At 41.6% G+C, this 26,185-nt stretch overlaps 1 protein-coding gene across 1 annotated transcript in view; it reads left to right on the top strand.

Moving 5' to 3' along the window:
- The first annotated feature begins 11,060 nt into the window (after positions 1–11,060).
- Positions 11,061–26,185, top strand: part of CDYL2 (chromodomain Y like 2) — a 60,998-nt gene continuing 45,873 nt past the window's right edge. The window contains exon 1 of the mRNA XM_086758415.1: positions 11,061–11,305. Within this exon, the coding sequence (XP_086614541.1) occupies positions 11,282–11,305 (24 nt within the window). The 5' untranslated portion in view covers positions 11,061–11,281. The remainder of the gene's footprint in view (positions 11,306–26,185) is intronic.

Below are 26,185 nucleotides of genomic sequence, written 5' to 3'. Positions count from 1 at the left end.
TGACACGGCTAACAGTTCATTTAGACCTGAAACTCAAGACTCCAAATGTATTTCACAGGCATATTTTCCTTTCCTAGTTGGGAGCAGATTACTTTTTTTTATGAGCCTTCCTCCATGTTAACTGCTTTTTCAGTCTTTCGATTGATTGCATGGATAGAGGTAGCAAGGAGGCAGCTACTGAGCATGCCTGGCTGCATCAGGAGGCAAGGGCAGTTCTGTCTCCGCTGCTGTCACCACCATGTGACACCAGAACCAATGAAGCAATCACATGAGTTAAGCAGAGTCCATGGCCCAGCTTGTCCACGACCTGCGACATGTAGATCACAGCAGCCAGCACCACACCCACACGCACTGCTGGTCATGGTGAGACACGGGGGGTGGGTCCGTGCAGGACTTACAGAGATGGCAGCAAGGGGATGACACTTGTGGACAGGAAAGGAGGTGGTTTTGGGCAGATGGTACATCCATGAGAAGACAACCATGTTTTGGCCACTGCTGCTGGACACTGTGCACAGCGACGTCCCTGAGCCAGAAGCAAAGCTGCACCTTTGCCGTGGGTATGGCTGAACCAGTCCTGGCTCTTGGCATCTGACTACAACTGAACCCTTGTGCAGATGCACGGGAAGGTGGCACACAGTATGGTACAGGTTGTGTGGGGCAGTAAGTTCAGCTCTCAGTTCAAGCACTGTCTCGCCTGCTTTGAGAAACCAAGGAAACTACTCCTTGTAACAGGCCTAGCGAGTATTCAACCCTCCAAGAAACTCTTATTCAGACTGCAGCTGCTGCTAACCGAACAGCACCAAGCTTGCTAAGGCAGAAAGACTGAGCAGGCACATGAGCCAACTCTACCACTTTCTGAATGTCAAATGTTGGCAGGCACACACAAGAATCATCAAGTAGCCATCAAACGATGATGTCCTTGGGTCACACTGCCCTGTAACGGACTTATATTGCTGACATTCTGGAAAAGTTCAAGAGTCAGACTTTGAAATAGCCTGATACCTAAATATAAAGGCATATGAATGAACACAAAGATGTAGGAAACAGACACTGTCCTCTTAGAAATGACAAATGCCCAACTGCAAGTGTGCTTTACTAGCTGAAAATCACGTGAGTAGTTCTGAGTAGTACATCCGTATCATAACAACCACAGGCCGTGGTTCCTGCCTGCCTTCAGCTGAAGCTGCACTGGTACGCAGTGAAAAGAGAGCATACAGCAATGCAGATAGCAGGAGCTCTAGCACAGGATACATTCTGCTACCACCCTTTTTAATTATTATTTGCAGTTCAAGGCTGCACAGATTACCTCCACCCACACAAGGTAATTTGAACACTTTTATTTCGTATAACTATGTACTGACATGATGTTAACAGTTGCAATTTCAAGGAGTAAAATCCTTAGAACTGCAGTTACAGATCAAGCAGAAAAAAAATATGATATTTCCCCCTGGTTTCATAGAATCACAGAACAGCTGAGTGTGAAAATGACCTCAGGAGGTCATCTAGTCAAACCTCTTTCTCAAATAAGGGCTAATTTCAAAGTTAGATACAGCAGCCCAGGGCTTTGTCCAGTTGAGTCTTGAAAATGTCTGAAGATGGAGATTCCACAACCTCTCTGAGCATGTGTTCTACCGCTTAACCTCTCTCATTATTAATTTTATTTTCCTTCTGTCCAGTAGAAGTTTACCTTCTTGCAACCATCACCCCTCACCCTTTTGTGGCGCATCTCTCAGAGAAGTCTACCATGTCCTCCCTATTAGGTCCACCTCTTAGGACCACTGTCAGACCCACCTTAGGCTTCTCTTCTCTGGACTGAACAAATCTTTGTCCCTCAGGCCCTTTTTCCCTGAAGTTCTCAGTCCTCCAACCACCTTAATGGCCCAACTGCTATCACACCATATCCCCTAGCATGCAGATATACTGTACTGCTTTGCATCAACCAGGTTGAAAGGGTTGACAATTATCCCGACGTAGCATAGTGACACCAGCTGCGAGGTCCCAGTCTCTAAGTAAAGTCAATATAAAATTTGCACTAGCCTCAGCGAGGCCAGGTGCTCACCTAAGAATTTGCCCTGACTGCCGGAACAGAACTAAAATTCAGTTCAGGATGGTGAACACATGTCAAAGATTTCTGCATTAGAGAGGAAAAATGAACAAAAACACGGATAAGGAATTGGGAAGACATTTTCCCAGGAATACTTAGTTGACACATGTTCTGAAACTGCATTATTAAAATTAGAACAGAAAATTACATGTTTCATTGCCCAGAATTAGAATGAGAATGGACTGGTTTGTGCACAAAAAAAAAAGTGTAACCGAGAGGCTGTCCGAGATAACAAAAAACAAACCAAGATTCTTATCCGATGATATCAGTACCAACATTCTGCATTATGTCTTGCCTCAAAAATTATCTGCATCATATATGTACAAACAATATGTTGCACGAGCTCACAAATAAACAAAACTCAGCTCTTACTTCCATACAGTCAGTTTAGGTAGGCTTATTTGGTTTGGTCTAGCTGTTTAACAACTGAGGGAACACACAGTAATACAAGTCAATGAGAATTACGACTACAACTGACCGGAACGCCAAGCTGAAATAAAAACACTACTTCTGCTTGCAGGAAACTCTGAACCAGAAGTAACGTGTTGCCAAGAGGACAGATGAAGAAGTAAAATTAATGCATTGTTATAGAGCTAAAATAACACAGAGTAAGACTAAGTGGTGAGAGGTAAGCTAGAAGCAAGTCCTTTGGTTTCTACCAGTATGTGATTTACCTCCAGTTAAAGACTCCAGGCCAGAATTTCAGGGAAGGTGAATTGCTGTTGCTATACTGAAGTCATTACTTTAAATTCACTGAAAGTCCAGCTCTCAGGTTGTGGCTTTTAATATGCTCCAACTTGCTTTGTTCCAACCAGACTGAGCAGGAAGTCTGGGTTTGACTGTAAAGGTACAGATCTGATTCTCATCTCTACTCAGGTTTCACCTTCCCCAATTTTCCAAGAATTACTCTCAATTCACACTGGTAAATGAATCAGCCTTTTGAATTAAAACTAGGCTTTTTCATTTACTTCTTTTAACTTTCACTCTAAGTTAGTCCATTTTGGTTTCAGAAAGCCCTATTACGGCAACTGCGGACCAGTCCATGCCTACCACAAGTGGGCTGGCTGCCATCTCCTCTACACTGATACACTCTAATAGAGACACCAAAGAAAAGTTCGATGGTTCATTATTTGTAAATCAGTATGGGAAATTGATTTAAAATGTTTAAAAGTCACCCTGGCGCAAAAACTAAGCAGAGTTAAATTCTTGACAGTTCTAAAACTGACAATGCTTAATGTCTAAAAACAAAAAGAAGAGTATAAAAAAATTAGAATAATGTCTAAGAACAAGATATTACCATTTCACAAGTTCTTCATCAAAAACTGCACAAGTAAGCTTTTGAGGCATACTTTTCCCACAAACAAATGCAATGCAAATACTCGGTCCCATAAGGCCTAGTTTATAGCCCTTACCCTAAAAAGCACTCCTAAGGATTAGCATAGTTAAGTATGTACTGTAATGTAGAGCCTGCTGGATATTCATTTGCAGTGGGTATAATTCTCTTCTTAGAGACATCACCAAACCCAGCAACAGCCCTTGTATGTAAATGGAGAGTTCCACCAGCTTTATTTAAAGCATCCATAATAACAAATAATTAACATGCATGATAAATTTACATATTTTAAAGTGCAGATTGTACAATAAGGCATCATATAATATATATTATTTCAGAATATAAAACATCTTACCAAAATGAAAAAATAAAAATATTCCTTTAAAATTTAGCTTCTTTGCTCCTAAACAAACCTCCTATAAATACATATACCTTTTAAAAAGTGTACCATTAGTAACTCTAACTAACTAGGCATAGAAAGAATTTCCAAATGCCCACCAGACAAAATTAATGGTACTTCTGCCTGGACTACCATAGGCTTTTCCCATTTTGTCAAGATCTAAAAGCTCTTTGTTTTAAATTTCCAGGCAAAGAGTAGCCAATCCTTTACTAGCTCATAATAATATTTTGAGCTGCGTTACGATACTCAAATACAATATATATGCATTTTCTTGAGTGAAATCTAACATAATTTACCAGGTCCTGAGAATCCTCTAACTGCAAAAAAGAAGTGTCTCCTTAAAGAATGTAATAAGAAACAACGCCACAGATAATCCAATCAATTCCCGGAGCAAGGGCCTGAGAGTTGGGCTATGGATTTCATCCCTGACTATGCAACTTGCCATGGTCTTGAGAATCATCAAGTCGTGACACATTTCAGTTTTCAGATCATGGCTGAGATACTAGTACGTTTCTAGTATTTTGAAAATCTCACCAAAAAATAAAGTGATTAAATTTAGCTTTATGAAATCTAATTTAAAAATCAATTTAAACATAAGAAAAACTATTTTTACTGTGAGGGTGAACACAGGAACAGGTTGCTCAGAGAGGTTGTGGAATCTCCATCTTTGAAGACACTCAAAAATCCAACTGGAGATGGTCATGAGCAAATGTGCTCATGCAGATGGGCAGATGACTCTGCTTTGAGCTGCCGGGTTGGACTAGATGATCTACAGAGGTCTTTCCAACCAAATGCTGTGCTTTTCTAATAATTGTATGTATTTTTAAACTCTTTCAGTGTATTATGAGGTTTTCGCTTGTAAGCCCAGCGAAGTGGACTTGGAGGCACCTTCTGGCTTCAGGCTCCCCATCCCCACGAGTATTACAGTCCTTTTCATGACAGGATCAGGCACCATATTGTCTCTATTAGTAAAGAATTCTTCTTTTAGTTCTCTGAAATGTTGAGTGTTCTTGCACAGTTTCAGAGTTATTGCTATAATCATGCAGTGCTACTCCTTTTCATCGTGTGACCTTTGTGGGTAGCCTAGCTATACAGAGGGTGTTTAGTGACTGGCAAACACAAGATGTGTCCATGAGTAAAACTCACAAAACACAGTATTACTTAACAGACAAAATTATACACCTAGATGTTAAAACCCTGCATATTTCTGTATTAGTAGATATCGTAGGTTCAGTGCAATTTTTCTAGAGCACAGTTTCAGGGAAAAAGTCCATTAGCTTACTAATGTGCTGTAATACACTGTGATCACTCTGAATGTTACATATACTCTACGTGTAAACCATACTGAATTTGTCAGATGCCTTCCCTTAAGAGAATCTTTCACTCAGCTAAATCTAACAGTGTTTTCTATTGCCTTGCTATTTACGGATTCCTTAGAATTATTCGAATACATCTTGTCCAGATACTACTACTAAAAGTTATCTCGACTTCCTTTAATTGGCACTGTGCAAGTTTCAAATCTCATGCTGCATTACAACTTACAACGTTCTTAAGTGTTTACACACCATCATTTGTTGCCTAACAGAAGAAACAACATGAGCTCTCCACTTCACACCTCTATTTCTGCCCATATAAAAATAAGGCCATGAACCAAAGTGTCTGATATTGGACTCTTACCTGATGTAAAGGATATACAGGAAACTAAGAAAATAACGTGTGCCGTTTGCTCCTCTTTCATGTATATCATGATTTCCCAAATCTGTTGAAAATTCAACTGTTGAGCTGTCAATTTGGAAAGCTCTGTATACACAACAGTTCCCATAAGAAATTGACTTCTACATCATCTACGCTTTCCCACTTTTTTTCCCTTAGTCAGACAGTCAGCAAATCTTTCAAGAGGAATGTTTTGGCACCTTTCTATTATCTATGACAACATGTCAGGTGGAAAAAAGGTATTTGCAAACAAGAGAGAGCAGAATATGGAAAGATGTTATTTTTGGTGTCATTGGGAGGTACTGGCAAAAGAATCAATGTGTTCAAACAAAGACAAAACTCTCTTAATTGTAACATCAGAAAAGGCACAACAATGGCCAGCTTCAATCCTTGTTGCCAGACACGGTTCTAGTTTCATAAAATAAGACAGCGAACGCTACAACAGCATAGCAAGAGGAAGCAGAAAAAGGAGAGATGAACAGGTGTGGAAGGCACCTACATTCACAGAGGTCAGAAGAATACTTCCACTCATTTCCATGTTTTTTCATTTATGTTCCAGAACAACCATGTGTCCTGGTAAAGCATCTTCTACAATGGCTGCTATGTGGCTGTGATAACAACCCACGGAAAACACACCTTTGCTGACTCACACCAGAAACCAATTCTGAACCACTTCTATCAGATGCGGAGTCTTACTCACTCTCACGCTTTCTTCAGTGACTGCTGTTATGGAACACTGCCTGTACTGTTTTAGGGAAACATTGTTTTGACAGTGAAGTCTCCTCTAGCAGGGTAATTTCTGTACTCGTCTTTTTTTCTTGCAATAGTGTACACTACCTCCTTCTCCTGTGACACACCATTCCGTGCTTTAATTTTTAAGGCAGTTTTTTCTCCATCTCTCTTTCTCACATGATGTCAGTCTCTTAAAATGACTGCAGTGAGCTGATGCTCATATTTGCACGGAGATCTGTTAAAATCAATAGACCACACGAATCAACTCACAGAAGCAGGACACATTATATGAAATATTTCCAATTGAAAGTAACTGTCAAGTTACTTTCACAACTACTTGCTTGCTTTCAAAGAGCATATGGCACAGGGCAAAGTATATCGGGCTTTTCCCCAAGTCTACTTCTTCTTGTCACAAAAGAATGTAAATCAATTATTAAAAAAAACAAAAAGGTACCTTCCTATTTTCCTTTCACGTTCATCTGTTCTCTAATTTTTAGACGCTATATGTATGCTAAGGACATCCTCATCTTGTTTTGCAACTCCTGTTTGATTTCATATCTCGGATAACTTTTCTGAAAAGCTTCCTGGAGTATTTTAGCTCTCTCTCAGACCTAATAGGTGAGTATACAGCCATCATGGCACCAAACCCTACGAAATCCATTATCCTGCCTATGACCCAGCCAGAACAGTGGCGTCATAAGTGGCTTTCCTCTTCCTGCCGTAGCTACTCACCATTTCCTGTCAACCCTTCCTTTGTAACTCACTAACACTTTCTTTCATTTTCACCCTCATTGACTTTTTTCATGTTCTGGTCATCCTCCCTTCTTTGGTTAGAGATAGACATCTTGTTACCTTGTTCCCCGCTTTCACTTCCAGTTACTGCTGCTAAAATACTCGCTTTTGCCTCCCTATTTTCACGCAGCCAAGGCTTTGCACAGCTTTCTCCTTGCATTCACCTTTGGTTCCCTGTCCTTCTCTCCTTCCTCTCACTCACGCCTTGTTTTCACCCTTTTCTCATTTAATTTTCATACCTTACTGCAGGAATTCTCTCAATTTCTCCATTTACCAAATTATTCTCGCCCATCATTCAGCTTTCTCTTCAGGAGAAAATGCAGTCCTTTAGAGTGGCTTTTCATACCGCTTGCTGCCAAAATGCACTATTCGACTGTACACTCCTTGGGGGAGCTGTATTATTGACCGTACAGTATCTACAGTATTTGCATAGCACTGGACAGACTGACTAAACAGTCAATAACAAATCAATGGCACAGCTATGACAACAGTATTTTAGCTTTCTGAAATATAATGGTTTCGTTTTTTAGTTTACTCAGTCTGAGAGATAATGCCTGTAATTAAAGTAGTGGAAACCAGAGCATCCACCAAATCAAAAGAAGTGTTCAAATGTGACGTATCGCACTTGGAATGCCTCCCTTGCTTGCATTGCTCTCTTGGGATGGGAAATAGGAGAAGGTGGTGAAACAATAAGAGTAATGAATAATCACAGATTTAGCAAAAACATTCAGTTTAGAGTTTGTAATTTGTACAAAAATCTGGATTTTGCAGCAATTTCATTTCAGAGTAAAGACATGTCCATTAAAAGGCAAGGAAAATTGGAAAATATGTCTTTCCAGAAAAACTGTTATCAGAAACTTTTTAAAAAATGGTAATAAGTTTAAATATTTCTATTTTTTCCAAAAGACACTGAGGTATACCACATGACTTGACTAGTTACAGTAGAGACCTGCTGGGAAAATGAAGGTCACTTGGCTTTTTTAAAACTTAAAACCTTGCTTTCTGCTAAATGACAGGGAAATACACTAAAACCACAATCAACTTTTCCTGGGTTTGACAATCCCAAAAGTTCTCTTTCTGCTCCTCACTATTGACTCACACACCACTGCATCCCAAGGGACTGTGTACTCTAAAACAAGGAATGAGTAATCAGGAAAAAGATGTTTCCCCTCTTCAAAGAATTCACTAAACATTCATCCTTTCAAAACTTCCAAACTAATATTTGTTTGGGTTGTAAATCTTATAGCAACAATATTGACATGTTAATGTGATTTAAACACTGTAGAACATAAACAAAATTTTCTAAAACATAGACCAGGTCACGGAGATTTCTTCCAGTATGGTGCAGGGTGCGTTGTTCTAATTTAAGCTGGCTGAGAACAGAGTAATGGCAAGGATCAGGAAGAACAGTCTGATTATTCACTTGTCTTGAAAGAAAAATCATATATTCCTCTACAGCTTGAGAAGGGACATTTTTTTTAATTAATTGAAGACACCTTTGGAGGGAGTTGATACTATGAAGAAAGCCAACAGTGTCAGACAAGGAATATTTTAGAATGCATCTGAAAAATGACTCACTGGATTTGACTGCCATTTTGTTTAGTGCTGTGGAAAGCAGCAAAATAGTAGGTGTAATAAAGCAGACTTTGAAGAGAAATGTATTAAAATGTCTACTTCTTGATGGAATATTCTGCTCAATGAGCACTCCAGAAAGCTGATTCGCTACTGTAAACAATAAAAGTCACTTTAGAGTAAGACAAAATAATTGATTTTTCAAGAAGAAACCATGGGGTGTGATTATTAAGTAATGCATTTCTTGGGAATTAAGAAATTTTTGCTGCACTAATTACTAAAACGGCTAAAGGCATGGGTAGTTTACAGTATTTCTTAATCCTTTCAACATTTTACTCTTCAAATATCAAATCGCAACAATCCAAATATCGCTGGCAAACTGGAAAGCAGAGAACAACCTTCAAGTTGCTTCAGTTAAGATAAAAACCAGTTACGTTTTACATAAGCAGAGTGGCTTGTCCTTAGGAATTCAATATTATCACACTACCCAGTACACCACACAAACCATAAACATCTTTGAGCTCCAAACTACCATAAGATGGTTTTATTGAACTGTAAGTCAATACTAAGCTGGTTAGCTGGCAAGTTCATAATCACCAGAGGTAGTATTCACAGTTCAGGAGATGAGGTCAATCAAGAGCTGGATGTGCATGTGTTATTTCCTACTTCCATGATAAATGGTGATAATGTTCAAAATGCCCAATATCGCTATTTCAAACAGGAATCCTCCCAGTCGAAAGAGTCTTCGGCTTCAGCCGACTTGGACCACACCAGATGTTTTGGTCAGAAATGAAATTTCAGAAGTAATTCAGCACTCAATACCAACAACGTTTATTAACCATGCCCGGACTCACTGTATCATATTCAATAACCAATTCCAACCTGCGGCACAGATAAGAGTCTGGGCAGCGCCAAGTCCCACATTAACGTGGAGTGCAGCGGTCCACAAAGGACTGAAATCAAGACATGAAAAATGCCAACACAATGAAGACAAATGAAAGCCACGACCACGGCAAAGCCAGACTGTGCAGCACTCAGCATCACTCCCAGACTCCGGGGGGATGACTACCAGAGGTGAGTTATGAGAACATGGAGTCTAACAGCCAGTAACAACTATAGCAGGCTGGCTACAAAGCCAAGGTGTAAAGAGCTGGTCAGGGCAAACCACAACGGTGCTCTTTCATATCAAAAAAAAGATAATATCAAGAGGACACTCAACACTTTACCTGGAGAAACAAATCCGTCACAGCGTGAAGCTGCAGAAACATGACTTGATACTCAAGTGGCCTCCACAGAAGCACAGCCCTTTGCTTTGCGCTGTCCATGGCATCATGCTGAGGGCCCTTTGCTGCACACCAACTCCGATCTCAAGACTCCATCATGCCTGGTGGAATGCAGGGCTTCCTCTCGCGATGAGCTAGTTTGTCTTCACTCATGGCCAAGCTGGTGTGAGAAAACCTCCTCAACCTAAGAAGCCCTGAGCAGCAGGCATTGGGCAGTAATGGCAGATAAGGGCAGAGGGGAGGCTGAGAGGCTGCTCAGCTTGCTTGGCGCCATCTTGTCGTGGATCCCCCACTCAGGTAAGCCATCACGCTACACCGCGAGGACACCAGCGGCCATCGTGCGGCCCTTTCCTCTGAGGAAAGGTCTAGAAGGCTCTAACATGCCAATGGCTGACAGCTTCATGCCACCCCACATCCCACAGCCACCTCAAAATGTTGGCCGCCCGCTGCCTCCACGTGAAGACCAGGTGGTGGGAGGTTGATGGCTTCCATTTCCTGGAGAGGGCTGGCTAATTTGCAAAATGGCTGCAAGGGAGCAGGAAAGGCCTCGCCTTGCCTGGTGGAGGGTGGGTGCCTGTGGAGGCAAGAGGTGGCCCCAAAACCCACTGCCCTTCTTCGGGGGGCTGGCAGAAGGGACCTCACCACCTCCATTTCCTCGGCGATGGCCATGGGGTGGGTGGGGCGGCCATGCGGCGCCGAGGGGGCGGGAAGGTGGCCGGCAGGGCCGCCCGAGGCCGGCGGCGGGGAGCCGGCCCCGCGCCCGCCTCTCCCCGCGGTGACCTTGGGCGGGCGGCGCGGCCCTCCCCGCCGCGCGCCCGCTCCGTCCCCCCACCCTTTTATATTTTTTTATTTTTATATTTATTTATTTATTTTGGCAGCGGAAAGAGTTTGAAGCGCTCCCGGCCTGGAGCAGGGCGGGGGGGCGGGGGGGGTGGAAGAGGCGGGGGGGGGGGGAGAAGAGGAGGCCGCCCTCCGAGCAGCCCCGGGACTTTCCCTGCCGGAGGGCGCGGGGGAACCCGTCCCGGTCCCCGTTCCCCCCTCCCGGGGCGGGGAGAGGGTGGCGGCGGGCGGGCGGGGGTGTGTGTGTGTGTGTCTGAGGTGGGGGGGGGCACCGGCCCCGCCGCCGCGGGGGAGACGCGGCTCCCGGCGCTGTGCGCCCGAGCTGCTGCTGGTTACGCCAGCCCCGCCGCCTGCCTCTCTGCCTCTCCTCGCCTCTGATTCTGCGCACAGCCAGCCCCAAAGCCTGTCATTCTGCAAAACACAGTTTACTCAACAGAGAGAGCGAGTGGGGGGGAAGCGGGAGAGGTGGAGAGAGGGAGACGGCGCGGAGGAGCCCAGTCCCGCAACCCAGCATGGCTTCAGGGGACCTTTACGAGGTAGCGGGGGGCCGCGGGGCGGGGGGGGGCACCGGCCGGGCGGCGCGGAGGGCAGCGGTGGGGGCGTTTGGGAGCCGCTCCGCCGAGCCCTGCGAGTTGCCGAAGAGCGGAGGAAATGGGCGAGGGAAGGGCTGGGGTGGGGGGGAAAAGGGCTGGCGAGTGTGCCTGGGGTTTGGGGAGGGGGGGGGGAGGGATGGAGCGGCTCCCCTCCCTTCCCTCTGCCTCTCTCTTTCTCTTTCTCTCTCTACTTTCCATCGGGCTTGATCTTAGCAGGCCTTGCAAGAGAGAAGGAGGAAGGAGTGAAGGAGAGCGAGAGTTAGCGGTAGGATGGGGAGGCGATCGCAGTGTGATGAGCCCGGAGAGTGGAGAAAGTCCAGGTAAAGTCATAGGCGCTCTGGACGTGCTGAATGTGCAGATTAGTGCGAAAAAATGCGCCTTAGCGCTGCCGGGAGGCGCAGGGATGGAGGCGGCTCTGCGCCCGCTGTGCAAAGTGCAGGAGCCGGCGCCAGGTTGCTTCACCTCGCTCCCGGGGTGCTGCGGGGGCGGCGGCCGGGCCGGGCCGGGGCGGGGGCCCCCGGCACCATGGCGGGCTGCGAAGTTTGGCGAGGGCCCCGCTCCGACGGGGCCGGGCGGCCCGGGGTTCGAGGTGGGGCGGGCGGGCGGTGTCGCCGTGCCGGCCCCCGGCTCCCCCCCGCGCCCCGGCAGCCCGGCGTGCGGTGTCCCCGGCCCCGCCGTGTCCCCCCCACCCCAGCCCCGGCGGCGGGGAGAGCGGCGCGGCATCGCCCGAGTTCCAGGTCGGGGGGAGGGAGAGGAAAAGGAGCTGGCAGGCGGTCGGCGAGACCCAGCCAAATTTTGACCTCAGGCACCCAGTTCTAATGCCCAAACTGAGAACAAGTCTAGCCACTCTTAGCGTGCCAGGGAAGAAAAAGGGAGAAAGCAGAAATTAAAAATAAGACAGACTGGACCCGAGTGTTTTAAATATCCAGCTCCAGTAAGTGGAACCAAGGTGGAGGTCTACCATCTAAAAAAGCCAAATGAGACCGGACATCCTACACCAGTTCTTGGTCTGGAGCAGCTCCCCGGGCTCCACGTTTCCCGGGGACATGGCCGTTTGTGTTGTGGTCGTCTGGAGCCCACAGTTTAAGGGCTGGGACAGAAACGATCGCCTTCCAGTTGGAGCTGCGTGCCGATGATTAGGCTCAACCATCAGGGTGTGCTTGGGTGTGGAATTGCTGCTGCGGTTCGTTGGACATGGTTGGACTTACTCTCCGTTTGATGATCTTGATGATCAGCTGTAGGGTCTTAAGTGCAAGAAGTGGAGGATCTGGCAGGTTTCGCTTTGTCATGATGGTCTTTCAAAGTCTTTAACAAAGGTCGTAGTTAAAAGATGACATTGCTCTGTTAGGACTTTATTTTGCTGAGTGGGACACACCTCCTTTCAAGAGAACAGCACTTATGCTCTCCTACATGATGTTAAGTTATCAGAAGTGTATGATGATTTCAATGGTATCGTTGACCTTTTCCCTACCATTTTGCGATATGCGTCATACTACTTGGCAATTTTAAGGATATTGCATGTCAACTGTATTGCTGTTGTGACTCTGGCATAGCCAGTGGGAGTTCTGTGAAGAAGAACTTTGACTCAAAAGTTAGTGATACAGTTTTGTATTAGTAACTCCTGGGATGTGTAGAGGATTTTTGCTTGGTCTTGTCTAAGTTTTCTTGAGATGTTTGGATTAGCTCTGGAAAGAAATGAAACTAATACCTCTTAGGCTAATGGTAGCCATGCTGGTTTAGCTCCCACTTGTCATTAGAAGATTCTGCTTTTTTCTGATCTTTGTATTATTATATGATGACAACGTTTGCCAGTTGAATGTAGGCTGTGCATTGAGTACCGCTGCGTGGCATACGAGTGATGCTGCTTGAGTAGTAACCTGGTGTGGAGGTGTTCAGTGAGAGAGCAGACTTGTAACCCAGTTTGCAGTCGATTTTAGGCCCAGTCACTTTGCAGGCATTTGCATGGATGAATGTGAATTGTTAGTACTGTGGTTCAAAGCCTCTGAATCACTTCCTTTCTTTGTTACTCCATTTGAACTACTTTTGCTTATCATTGTGTAGTATGGAAGAAATGTATCCACCAGCACAGGTAAGTGGAAGTATGGCTATTCATTCCTTGCTGTGTGAGGTGTTTGGAACATGACCTTCTCAGCTGGTCGTGGTGTAAAATCTTCATCTACATGTCGGACATGTGGGAAGAAGTATGTGCAGGGCTTTGGTTATCAATCCGTCTACATTTTGCATCTCCACTGTGAAGTTCTCCATGACAGAAGTCAGAAGAAATGTCTGAAGAGTTTGTATGTCTAGTAGGTAGCAAGTGTGTAGATGGTAGGAGCTTCACTTAAAAAACAACTCGGCTTTGCGTCCCTGCTTCTTCCTGACCCAAAAAACCAACCACATCAAAGGGACTCATTAGGAAGAAGCTCTTACAGCTATGATGTCCCACACCAGTTAGCACATGAGATCGAGTGCTTTGTGCCTTCAGAGCTGACACTTCCATTCTTGCTTGGGTACACCATTCTTTTCTGTCCTCCTGAACAAGTAAAACATTATGTGGATGGCAGGATGACCAATAAACAGTTCCAGGATTTTAGCTTGGGGCTACTGGTATAAAAAAATAATTTGGGGCTTATGGTGACATTCCAAAGGTAGACTACACTCCTGATTCCCCTTCGACTCCATTAGTAATATCTGAGTCCTTAAAGGATTCTTACTGAACTTCAGCAATAAGACAGTAATTACCTCTGCAACTGGGAGTATTTAATACCGGCTGCAAAATTATTTTTGGCTAAAGCCAAAATTTTTGTTAAAGCCAATCATGACCTAGGAGCCATGATAAAGCACATTAAAAAGTACCATTGTATTACCTGTAATAACTTCTCATATTTTGGTGACATTCAAGAAACTTAAGTAAGAGTTTAATTTTTGGAAATATATGTGCATATTTATCCCGTCAGTTCATTCATTTTGTACTGCTGTGTTGTTCTAAAAGTCTTATCAACCTTTTAAACTTAAAGATACATTTAATTAATATCTTTATATTGAAGCGAAATAAGATCACAGACAAAATAACCTCAGTGTTTGATTTAGGTGCCTTTTTCTAGTTAGAAATGGCTTCTAATCACCTGAAATGCTTCCTATTATATTTCTTCTAGGACTGTGAAAACAGGTGTCAATTTATTCTAGAAGCAAAAGAACACCCATTGGGAATTCTCTGTTTACTGGTAGTCAGTTCTAGATTTGTGTATTAGAACCAGGACACTTTATGTCAAAAGAGAATCACTTCCATTGTATGATAGAAGGTAGGTGTTAGTTTTGAAGTTTTATTTTTAAGTATTTTTTTTCCTTTAACAGTAAGGAATGATGTATATATTCTAGTGTATTTCTCAGGCTATACAAAATATTAGTCTGACTTCACTTAACTTCCATGTTTTATGACTTCAGGCTTTTCTGAGGGGGTAAGAGAGTTGTGGAATATTCCTTTTTTTTTTTTTTTTTTCTTCTCCCTCTTTCTCGTAAGAGGTAACCTGTTAAATGTTGAAGAACTATGGTCCATATTCCCTAGAAATAACAAACTGAAAGTAAAGGACTGACAGAAGAGGCCTCCAGTGGCCTGTTTTCCTTTATGATTCAAATGCACTGTTGGGTGCATTGATAGGAAATCCGCATTAATTTTGGTAACAAACAGAAAGCGTAATGTATTTACTCTAAGTACTAAGTTTGTTGATTCACATTAAAGTTGTTGTCAGTAATTTGAAGTAATATTTTGTATTTTCTATGTGCAATTTACTTCTCATGTTACCTGAACCCAAACAGTTCTCTCACAAAGGCTCTTGCATTCAAAGTATATGAGATGGCTTTAGAGGCGAGAAACATTCAGTATAAAGAGTGCACCTAACCATCCCCTTTACTGCAATGAAATTCCACTTTATTGATGAACATATGAATCAGTTACCAGTATCATAGAAGCTGACTTTGATGCTTTTCTTTTTTAGTTAATATTTTTGGGGTTTATATACAATGAACACAACTAGACACTCAGGGGTGATGATGTTGAAATCTAAAGTCTTATTTTAACATTGTGTCAGATTACATTACAACACCTTGGGTAAATGATCTAAAAATTATAGCTAAATCTCTGAAGGGGACTGTCACATGTATATTTCTGGATCATAATAATAAAATCAGTCTTTGAACAGTTTTTGCATTGAAGTGTTGCTCTTTGTGGAAAAGTGACATTTTTTAAAATGGCATCTTCTCTCTGAAATGGTACAATGCCCGTGGATAGGAGGCTTGTCCACCACAGCGACAGGTTTCAATTAAATCTTAGTCTATTTATGCAGCTATGTAAGAATGAGCTGCAGTTTATTTTAGCTCACATGACCCACCAGAAAGATAATGTATTTCCAGATGAGTAACAACATCTCCCGTTTATACCTGCACTCAGGTACCAGCAAAGTCAAAACCTGAAGAGAATAATGGCACTGTTTGGCCTGCTGAATCCTTATTACATGTGGAGACGTGCAAATCAGAGAGAACACGGCTGAACTTTTGGATGCTAGCTTTGGTTTGCAGATGCAAGGCTTAGAAAATAATCTTTTTTTTACCAAGTGAGGAAATGCAAGGTTTTGAGCATTGTGACTTTCCATCTTGAATCTCTTTCAGTGGAGTCACTTTTTAGGAGAGACACATACTTAAACCTGCTTATTGAACTGGAAAGCAGAAATCTGTTTTTAAAGTGTTTCACACGTGTATCTCCTAAGACAGATGTGGCTTGTAAGAAGATGGTATATTTCAGTAAACGTTATTATTTCTCAACTTAAAACAACCTCTTTATTGACATAACAGTTCCATGTTGAAGGAACAAGACCGATTTCACAAGCAGAAAACAGTGACTTGAAGTAGGATCTGGGGATTACAGAGCAGAGTGAAGCACCTACTCCTGTAGAATGCCAAGCTATGGGTGCAGTGCTGATTTCAGCAATAGCTTGTTCCCACCAGCTTGTTCCCAGCAGCTAAGCAGCTGGTCATCTGTACGTAACACCTTTTTTCTTTTTTTTTTTTTTTTTTTGTGGAAAAGCTTTACTAACAACTATTTTGAAGAATCAGCTATTTATCTATACATTGTTATTGATCTATTATCAAAATGAATTTTTAGAAGACAATTGTCTTTAAAGTAAGGCAATGTGTAAGCAGCATCACCCTCAGTCAGAAGAAATCTAGAAATCTTGCTGCTTGATGAAAGATTTTAGGACTCTCTTCCAAATTCAGTGTGATTTGTAGTGCAGACAGTATGCTTCAACCCTAAACTGAGCAATCATCTGGACGCTAGATTAAACTGAAGTGTACAGCCAGTAACGAAGAGTTAGCCTGAGGTCCCTTCTGCCTGGGTCTTGTAGTTCTCTAAATTAAAGATACTGAGTGAGTTTCAAAAGCGTAACTGGATAACTCTGGCAATATTCATTATCTTACTAAGAAATTCCAGTGTCGAGCCGCATATGGACCATTACAATGCACATAATGACTGTCTTGTTTACCTACAGCGTCACTCTGTTACCACCATTCCAACTTCCTTATTACATTGTAAACTGCTTGGCATATTTTGGGGTAGCGAAAACCAATTGATTTTTTATGCATGTTACCGTTTTGTTACAATCTTGATGAAGTGTTTTATCTGGATCAAGTGTAGTTTATCTCAAGGTACACACCGTAAGCATACTCCTGCTTGGAAGGGCTACTGAAAATATACTCTGTATCACTCTCTAAAGCCTAAACACATGCGGTGAAGATTTTCCCACCACCAGACAGCCAACTAAACGTGCTTCCCTTCGTTGTCCCGGTTCAGTGATCCTACCTATCTGAAGATTAAAATCACATAAATTTTTTGTAGGGCTTTCTGAATGACAAATACAGTGCTTTACTTTGGGGTGGTCTTTGATTCAAAATGAAAATCCAGCAATAAACTCATTGTTTAGTAATTGTTTCTGAAAGTTAAAATATTTAGAGAGAGACAGTTCAAATAATGGCAAAATTTAAATGTGGTCTAATATTGAAAGAAATTGGCTAATTATTTTTTTCAGTCAATGGAGTAATTGTGATGGCCAGCTATGCTGTAAATAGCATTTCTTTGTCCATTCATTTGACTTTTAGCTGTATTACAGTTTCTTGGCTCTGTACATTTTCATCAGTGCAGCCCTTTTTGTTGTTCCTCCTTACCCATATATTTTTCAGACAATTTCTGCAGCATTTTTTATGACACTGACATCCTGACACTGGCAAAAAAAAAAAAAGATTAATTAAATAGTTAACTGTTCCTTGTGTTTAAACTATTCAAACACTATAATATAGCAAACAATTTAAAGTTAAATATTTGCAATGTAGGGCAACTAGTGGTGGGGTATGTGAATGCTGACTTGCTTTATATTCAAGCAAATAAGACTATTCTGGTTTTGACAAAAGGAAAATCATCCTTTTGGCCTGTTGAATAACTATTTCACACTCTTTGTTTATTATCAAAACTTCAGACTGGCAATATTGCAAAGCTTCACTTCAATCAGTTTTCTTCTATTACACAGAGGAAATGTAGATTCCAATACTATTTCTCATTATTGGTCATAGTATAAAATATTGTTGCAAATCTATTAGGTCTCTAAAAGCTTTCACAATAAGTTGATATGATTGACTTGTGTAGGGAAAAAAAATATTCTTATTGTGGCTTACCAAACAAGGAGAAATAGGTTGACTTACAGAATTGTAAACAGTAGCAGCAGGATCAGTAGAATACAGCAAAACACTACAGCAAAAACAGTATTGAAAACATCTGTCAGAAAGACACTTTTCTTTGGAAATAGCAGTTGCCCCATTTGGTCTTTGCTGGATTTCTTACAGACCACCCACAAAACTCACAGCCCATTCCTTCATGGAGCAAAACAGGAACAATAAGGATGTTTTCTTCCATAAGGCACTTCACTGCATTTATTTGGATTTTGTGGGGTTTATTTGAAATCATCTTATAATGTAATCACTTACATGTACTCAGCACCCAATGGATTAAGAAGAGATACAACGGACTACTCACCATTAAGTCTGAGCTCCATTGCACGCAAATCAATAGCACCTATAAAAAGAACTAGAACCAGCAGATGTGTGTGAACACTCTTGGTTTGGAGAAGAATTTTAGAGGAAAGTCACGTCTCACAGAACTCGTTTGACACGTGGATAAGAATGGTTCTGGCTTGTGTAAATGGATTTTCAAAAAAACTTCCAGTAAGAACCCACAGGAGCGGCTGCTAATGAAACAAAACTGTGGTCCAGAAGAGTTGGTAATCTCTTAGACTACCTCGTTCACAGAGAGGAAGCAATAAAGGGTAGTTATGGTAGAGTGTCCAAACATCAGTAGTGAGACCTGTGTTGTACAACAGAATTATCAATTATTTGAAAAGAATTGCATTTACTGCGGATAATTTATAGATTTTTATTAGCATTGTCAAGAGAAAGGTTGATGGTGAAGAGCTGGATGAGAGAAGCTGAAATGCCGTGTTTATAAATGCAAGCTGATGATCAAAGGAAAGATAATCCTCACTACACATGCATAACAATGAGCCCTGAAGAAGCCGTTACTATTCAGGAGAGATCTTAGAATCATTGTGGGAAGTTTTTGGGTGTGTCTACATTAGTATTTTAATTTGGATCAGGTGTGTGCTTTTGAAGTGAATCTCCCTGTGATCTCCGTTTACCACACCGTTTGCATCACAGAACTGTCTTGGAGAGCAGTGACCGCCCTCCCTTCAGATGAAACTAAACCAGAAAATGTGTTCCAGCTCCTAATGGGTGTCCGGTCCGTGGGACCAGACTACCACTTACCAGAGGTACACCTCAGGTAAAGAGAATTTTGAGTGTTACTGAAAAAGTAATTGAAAATGAAATGGAAGATGATCACCGTCATGTTACTCGGGAATACCATTGTGCTTCCACATCTGCAGTACTGCACCTGCTTCAAGAAGAACCCAGAGTGAGGAATAATGCAGAGAAGAGCCAACAGGGTGTTGCATGGTATGGAATGGCTGTCAGCAAAAAGACGCTTCATGACAACTTTCTGGCTGGCAGAAGAAGTGATCGAGGAAGATGTGAATGGTATGGAAAAGACAAATGGGGGATGATTAGTTAATCCAGTGATGAATGCTATTTCTCATTGCACAAGAAAAGGCATGCAGCAAATGAAATGATTAGGCAAATAACTTAGACAAAGGAAGTACTTCTTCACGGTACTTAAATCTTGGAACTCATTGCCATGGGATGTTGTGGAAGTCAGAACTCTAAATGGTTTCCCACAATGGTAAACGAGCTTCTTGGAGGACAGATCTCTTTATACCTTTCAGCACAAAAAAAAAACCTTTCAATTTCTAATCACCAGAAGCTAGGAGTGTAGAGCAAGGGTAGCACTTACTCTACCGATGCTGTTTCCTAAGCATCCTGTACTAATTTCCGTTAGAATATACAACGTGTTGAGCTACATGGACCTTTAGTCTGACCTCCTATGGCAGTTCTTAGTTCTGTACTTACTACAGTCATTAAACAAACATAGGTATTGACTAAGGTGTTGATACGGTCTGCAGAGATCACAAACATTCTTACCTTACAAGTTGTATTCTGGTATTCGAATTGCTAATCATTGTCAATTAGTACCCTTGCAAACTAAAGGACAAATCAGAATGGTGAGTTCAGTTTCCGACACAGGAAAAGTCAGTTTCTGTTTTAGAGACCTCACAGTGGAGACTTCCAACAAGGTGCAAGGGGTGGTAGAAGCAAACAAAAGAGTAGAAGAAGGGAGGAGGTGATGAAGTAACATTGAATCAAACGTGCATAATAAAAATGAAGTTTTGGCTCATTGCCTTAACTCTGGCTAATAGCTGGGGTAAAAGGGATAAAGAGAAACTAGTAACCTTTGAGTAAATGCATGGAATGAGGCAAATGATCAAGTCAGTATTATTAGACAGTTATATTGATGTAGTAAAGTTTTCTAATGAACAAAATGAGATTTCTCCTACTTCTAGGAGAAAAGCATGTCAGCATCCAAAAGGGTTTATCCACAACTGTTCTGTATTTACATTTTTGGATGGTCTTGTTAGGCTTCCTTAAGGCTACAAGGGTTGTTGCTCCACATTTATCAGTCTTTAAAGGCCTTACCCGAGTATACATTAAGAAGCCACTAACTTTTAACAAACCTAGCAAGTTCCTATTGTGTTAGGGTTTTTTTCCAGAAATGGTGATTACTAATACACCAAAATATAAACAGTCTAGTTTCTAACTGGCCAGCTCAACTTGTCATATTCTTTCACAGATACAAAATTAACTTTTCTTGGACATCATTTCGCAGTCACTTCAATGAGCAGTGGTATCGTAAGCTCTTCTGAGATGTCAGGCTAACTATGAAGGACAGAGCTTTGCTTGTGTATCTTATTACTAAGAGAAAGATTACAAAATAAAGTGTGACATTACATAGTTTTTTAAAAGTCTACTTTATAAAATTTGTTTGACTATGCTAGCGGACTTCCCTTTAAATGTTATGCAGCTGAAATTTGCTCTAATAATATTTTTTAAACCGTTAAATCCTTTCCTTTTTGCAAAATATAAAATCACATGAATACACCTGATGGATTTGTCTTTCAGAAATCTTTTTGCGATAGGTTTGAGGTGTTTTAGCACAGGAAATCTGACAGGAAAGGTGCTGGGGAATTCCTGCTAAATACAGTTCACGTGGAAAGAAAATGCCCAGTAATGCTTACTGGGCTCATAAATGGATTCTGAGACTCTCAGACTGGAAAGATGTTGATCACAAAGGGTTTTTTTTTTTTGTGATTAATGTAAGGGAGGAATAGCAAACTCCAGTGCAAACACGAATGCATGAATTTAGGATGACACAGCATGAGAAGACCTTTGATGAGAAGCGGTTGAACTTAGAGGAAGTAGCAACCTTTTAGGTTCAGCAATGGTATGACATATAGCTTCAGATTAAATAGGAATATGGCTGAAGTATCAAAATCCATACAGGGAGGAGGATGGAGACTTCCTGGATCTCAAATTAAGTGTTAAGAATTATATGGAAAACTACATTTATGAACTAAAATGCCTTCACATAACTCCAGGGGAAATAACCTGGAAGTTCTAGAAGGAATAAATACTGGCTGATGAAGGGCAACTAAAACTTTGTGACTCAATTTTATTATGTGGAAGCGAGATTGTAATAGAGTCTGGGTGCACAAACTCAAGCTGTTCACAATCCAAAAATATGAAAAATTGAAAAGCAGCTTCCACTCTTGTGTAATTAAACATTACCACTGGTTCATAATTTTCTTCTATGCTAAAATATCAGAACAGTCAGAAAAGGAGATGGTAGAGGTGATGAGGAATTTGAAAATGTTTTTTCCAGGTAGTCAGTCTTATATACCTAATACTACTGTATGCTGCAGATTAACACATAGTAGCGTATAGTATTTGTATAGTCAGCAAACACACCATAGTATGGAAACATTGATAAAAGTAACAAGAAACTGAAAGGGGCAATAGGTGATTTTTGGGGTTTTGGTTTGGTTTGTTTTTTTTTTTTTGGTTTTTACAGTGGAAATGCAAAATGACTGCTTTTCTGTCTTTATATGTAAAAACAAAGTGTGAAACACACAACTAAAAAATAGACAATTCAGACTGCAAAACTTAGTAACACTGAGTGTTCCCATTACCTGCCTTTATGGCCTGATAACGTACAATAGAAGCCGTAGTCAGCTATGCACTGATGATGCACAAAAGATGCAACAGAAACCCCGGCGGAAGCTGTGTTTGACTATGTATTTTTACATATACTAGGGAAATAGCGGCTCTTTTACTTTACACCCACAGAAATGCTCCTGCTTCTTAAGAAAATAAAAAGGGTGAGGCCCTTGGCCAGCTTTTATGGTCTTCTCACTGCCACGTTTTATTTGCTTCTTAGTGTCAAGAATGGCAATCATCAATTAACTGTGGGAATCGTGGGTCTCTCAGAGCAAAATTGTTTGGCATCACAGGGCTGAGCAATGCCTTCAGAGCCCGGGTGATTTGGATCAGCTCCTTCCTCTGACTTTCCTTTGGTTTAGAACCTGCTGTTTTGTACATAATACTGATGAGCTGGTACCTTTAGGGAAACTGAAGCATAAATACACCGTCAGACGAAGCGGCGGGCAGGCTGCCCGTGTGAGCTGACGGCAGCTAAGGAGTATCAGAGCTCTGCCCCTCCTGTGTCCTCAGTCAGCAAAGACGTCCGGAGGTCTTTGGAAGGAGACTCATCCACTGCCCTCCTGCCATCTTCCCCGCTGCCTTCTCACCAGCAGAGAATGACTTCCCATGCGCTGGCATGCGCTTGCAGCAGATGACAGATTAAAGCAGGAGTGCCAAGGTGGCCTTGTCATCTCTCCCTGCTGACTAAGGCCTATGCAATCAGTATGTTGGATGGAATTTATCAACTGGATCAAGATAACAAAATTCCAAGCTCCAAGGAAGACACCGTTGTTTTTTTTTTTTCATTGTACACATCAGAAGCTTTGGATTATTATTCTCATCTTTCATTACACCGATTGATAGAATGCACTTCCATCGAAGAACAGCATGGCTCAACATGTGGACTGCCTGTTGTACTTCATAATCTTGTATGAACTGTTGTTCTTGCTGCCTCAGAAAGCTTCAAGGAATTGCTAGAAGAATTGATGGAAGACTCCTGTTTCTCTCAGTTGAATAACGTGTGCCTGAGCTTTGTCATGAGCGCCACAAAGGATGCTGGGTCTTTTTCCTGCATTGTTTGACCTTCCCACGCTTTGACTTTCTGGCATGACATTATTTACAGTATTTCTAGTGAGTGCCAGTGATACCACATTTCTCACTCTTAGAAGTGGTATCAAATATTGCAGTGTGTGCATGGTTACCACTTATTGACAAGCTAGTGTGGGCTGTGATTTGAATTGTTCTGCAACTGTGCTGCTATTACTTTTTGTGCTTCATCCACTCATATCAAATACCACTGACAACCTGCTATGTTTAGAAGACAAAGGCAAGTCTCCTTTTAATGTGAACTGGACCTTCAATGTGTACCAGGAATGCTGCAGTTTTCCTCCCCTGCTACTAAGTGCTGCTCTTGTAGCCTGTTTAGTATACAGTCTTGCTTACTGATCAATTAAGATCTGTAAACTACTATTTTATTTTGGATCTGTAATCTGCACTGTTGTTACATCTTGGAGTATACACCCCTTGATTTTCTACAGTCCTTTCAACAGATGTGTCCAAAGTACAGTTCACAAACCAAGGACAACATTCTTTAATGCTGTTTTATCCCCAAGCCACAAGGCAGAATTACTTAAGTAACTGAAATAATTCCTCAACATAACACTTCTGTAAAATTTCTAGATTCCTTTATTAATCGTAGGGTTTGGTGCAGCTCAGAACAGCTCTAACAGAACTTTCCCTAAACATCTCTCTTACTTCATGTCCAGCTGCTGTCACTCCTAATACCACCAAAAGGCAGCCATTCCAAGATAGCAAGCATCTCTGGTAATCAAAAGTTGCAGTCTAATGGCAGTTGATCTTTCGAAGTGCAGGGTTGCGCACTGAGGATGTTGTTTAGTACTGAGGATCACAAAAGTATGATTTGGATGTGTATTTAAATGCACACACTTTTACAGGCATCAAGGGGATATCTGGGGATTGCCTAGAGATGTTTAGTATTTGATATATCACTTATTCAAGATTTGGAAAGTACTTGAGTAGTAAGCCTCAGGGTGAGCAGAGGAACTGCGTGATAAGCCTTAGGTCTCACAGAAGAACTGATAGCGAGCCCTACCTTTTCATTCCCCGTCTGATTGTGCGGTAGTGTAGTAGGGCTTTGGAGTGACAGATACAGTGTAACTGAGGCAGACAGGATGAACCGAGGCTGTTTTCCAGCCAGTTTTGTTGTTTTTTATTTTTTCTTTTGAAGTGACTAGTCCTTAGCTCAATTTCTGAGAAGGTTAGTTGAACCTCTGACTAAAACAGAGACTTTTCTGAATGGGGTAAACCAGTAGCTGCACCGCTTCTGGGACAGAAACTGCAGACTGTTAGGAGCACATTCCCCTTTGCAAACATGGTGGCAGCTGCTTTTGATCTGTGGCTTATCATGCTATTGTGTGAGGGAATCACACTCTCTGAGTTTCAAGAGCCACAACAGAGAGGAAGTAAAGCTGTGGCTCATTTAGGACTGGGTGTTATTTTAATGAGCTTAATAAATCCTATATAGGACTGAGAGCTCCTTTAGAGTTCTCAGTCCTGCAAAGCAGTGCTCTCAGCCTGACCTTTGAGCCTTGTACACTCTAGAGCTCTAAAAAACTGCACCAGTTCTATGCTGCACCAATTTCAGCAACATCAGCAACCCTACTGTAAGTAGCTCACTGGCTTTAGTGGCTGTTTTCAGCATGAAGTTGATCAGACTTCTCTGAATGGAGCTTAAAATACATTGTACTGCAGCAGGCTTCCACTGCCCCAGGTCACCATGTTCACAGATGTTCACAGAAGTCCAGGAGGTCCAGACTCATGTAGAAACAAACTGATTTGCTTTGTGAAATAAGTACCCAGAGAAGATCAGGAGTTGGCATTCTTGTTAACCAAACTCATCACATGGTTAAAGCAGAAACGTTCATGAATGTTAATATTGTTCTTGTAAAACACGAATGGCAAGGATTCATTTCATGTGCAATATGTACACTGACCTTCAAAGGGCAAAAATAATTGCAGCACCATTTATCTTACTTTTAGCAAAGTGGGATGGAAGGAGATTTCCAAAGTTAATAATTCTACAGTCATGGCTATCAGCTCCTCATCAGTCAGCCATGTCATATATCACTCATCCAAATAAATGGCTATCTGCATCAGAGTCTGTCTTACAATGGGCGAGGTTCTCACCCTCTCCTCCCAAAGTTAAAGCTTGCTTCTGGAAAGGGTTTCTGACAGCTCTCTCCCATAGTAGTTAGGACTAAAAATGCACTGGAGGAAAGAGTCAGTCAGCCAGCAAACTCTCAGGCCTTCTCTGCAGAAAAAAAAAACATTCACCATAGAAACCTAAAAATGACTCAGGGTGATGAACTGGTATCATTTTAAAAGAAAAGTACTATCACACCTATTTTCTGGCTACAGTACCGATTTATAAATGGACATGTATTGTAAATTATATGTTCTTGGACAATCTACTTTGGAATACTCAAAAACTAAAAAATTACTTTTAGAAAATTATTACAGTGTGCTTGAATGCCAAAAGCTGAGAAATATGGTAGATATACCCAGAAAATTAAAAGCCCTAGGGCTAAATATTTTTATAAAAGTCATTTAAAAAACAGAACTTCATCTAACCAAGTTGACCTTGCTCATTACAGTGCTGGAGAGATTTGGTTGTGCATGAGTATAGCACTGTTTAAATAACATATCAGAATCTACCAGTGGTGTAAGGCTTTGTGACTTCTACTAAGAAATAATCTATAGCTTTTGACTCAGATGATTAGGGAAGTGTCTCATGCTAGATTCTACTGTAACTTACATGAACATAATTTATGTATATTAAAAAAAAATTAATGCTATCCTACTCTTTGGTAAATCTATCTTTCCCTTCCTTTTTTTAGGAAGACTTTTGAAAAGGTTTTCAGGTATCTAAAACCAAAACATACCTGAGGGTCTGGCCCTTAAGTGAAAATATTCACAACTTTCCAGAATGCTCATGGCACAAAAGATGGTGGCTCTTCCAGGAAAATGAAGGGATCCTAGAACACAACAGGATTGCTG

Source organism: Chlamydotis macqueenii, chromosome 13 (assembly GCF_036417535.1).
Source record: "Chlamydotis macqueenii isolate bChlMac1 chromosome 13, bChlMac1.mat, whole genome shotgun sequence".
Taxonomy (NCBI): domain Eukaryota; kingdom Metazoa; phylum Chordata; class Aves; order Otidiformes; family Otididae; genus Chlamydotis; species Chlamydotis macqueenii.
This window is presented reverse-complemented; position numbering and strand designations above follow the sequence as displayed.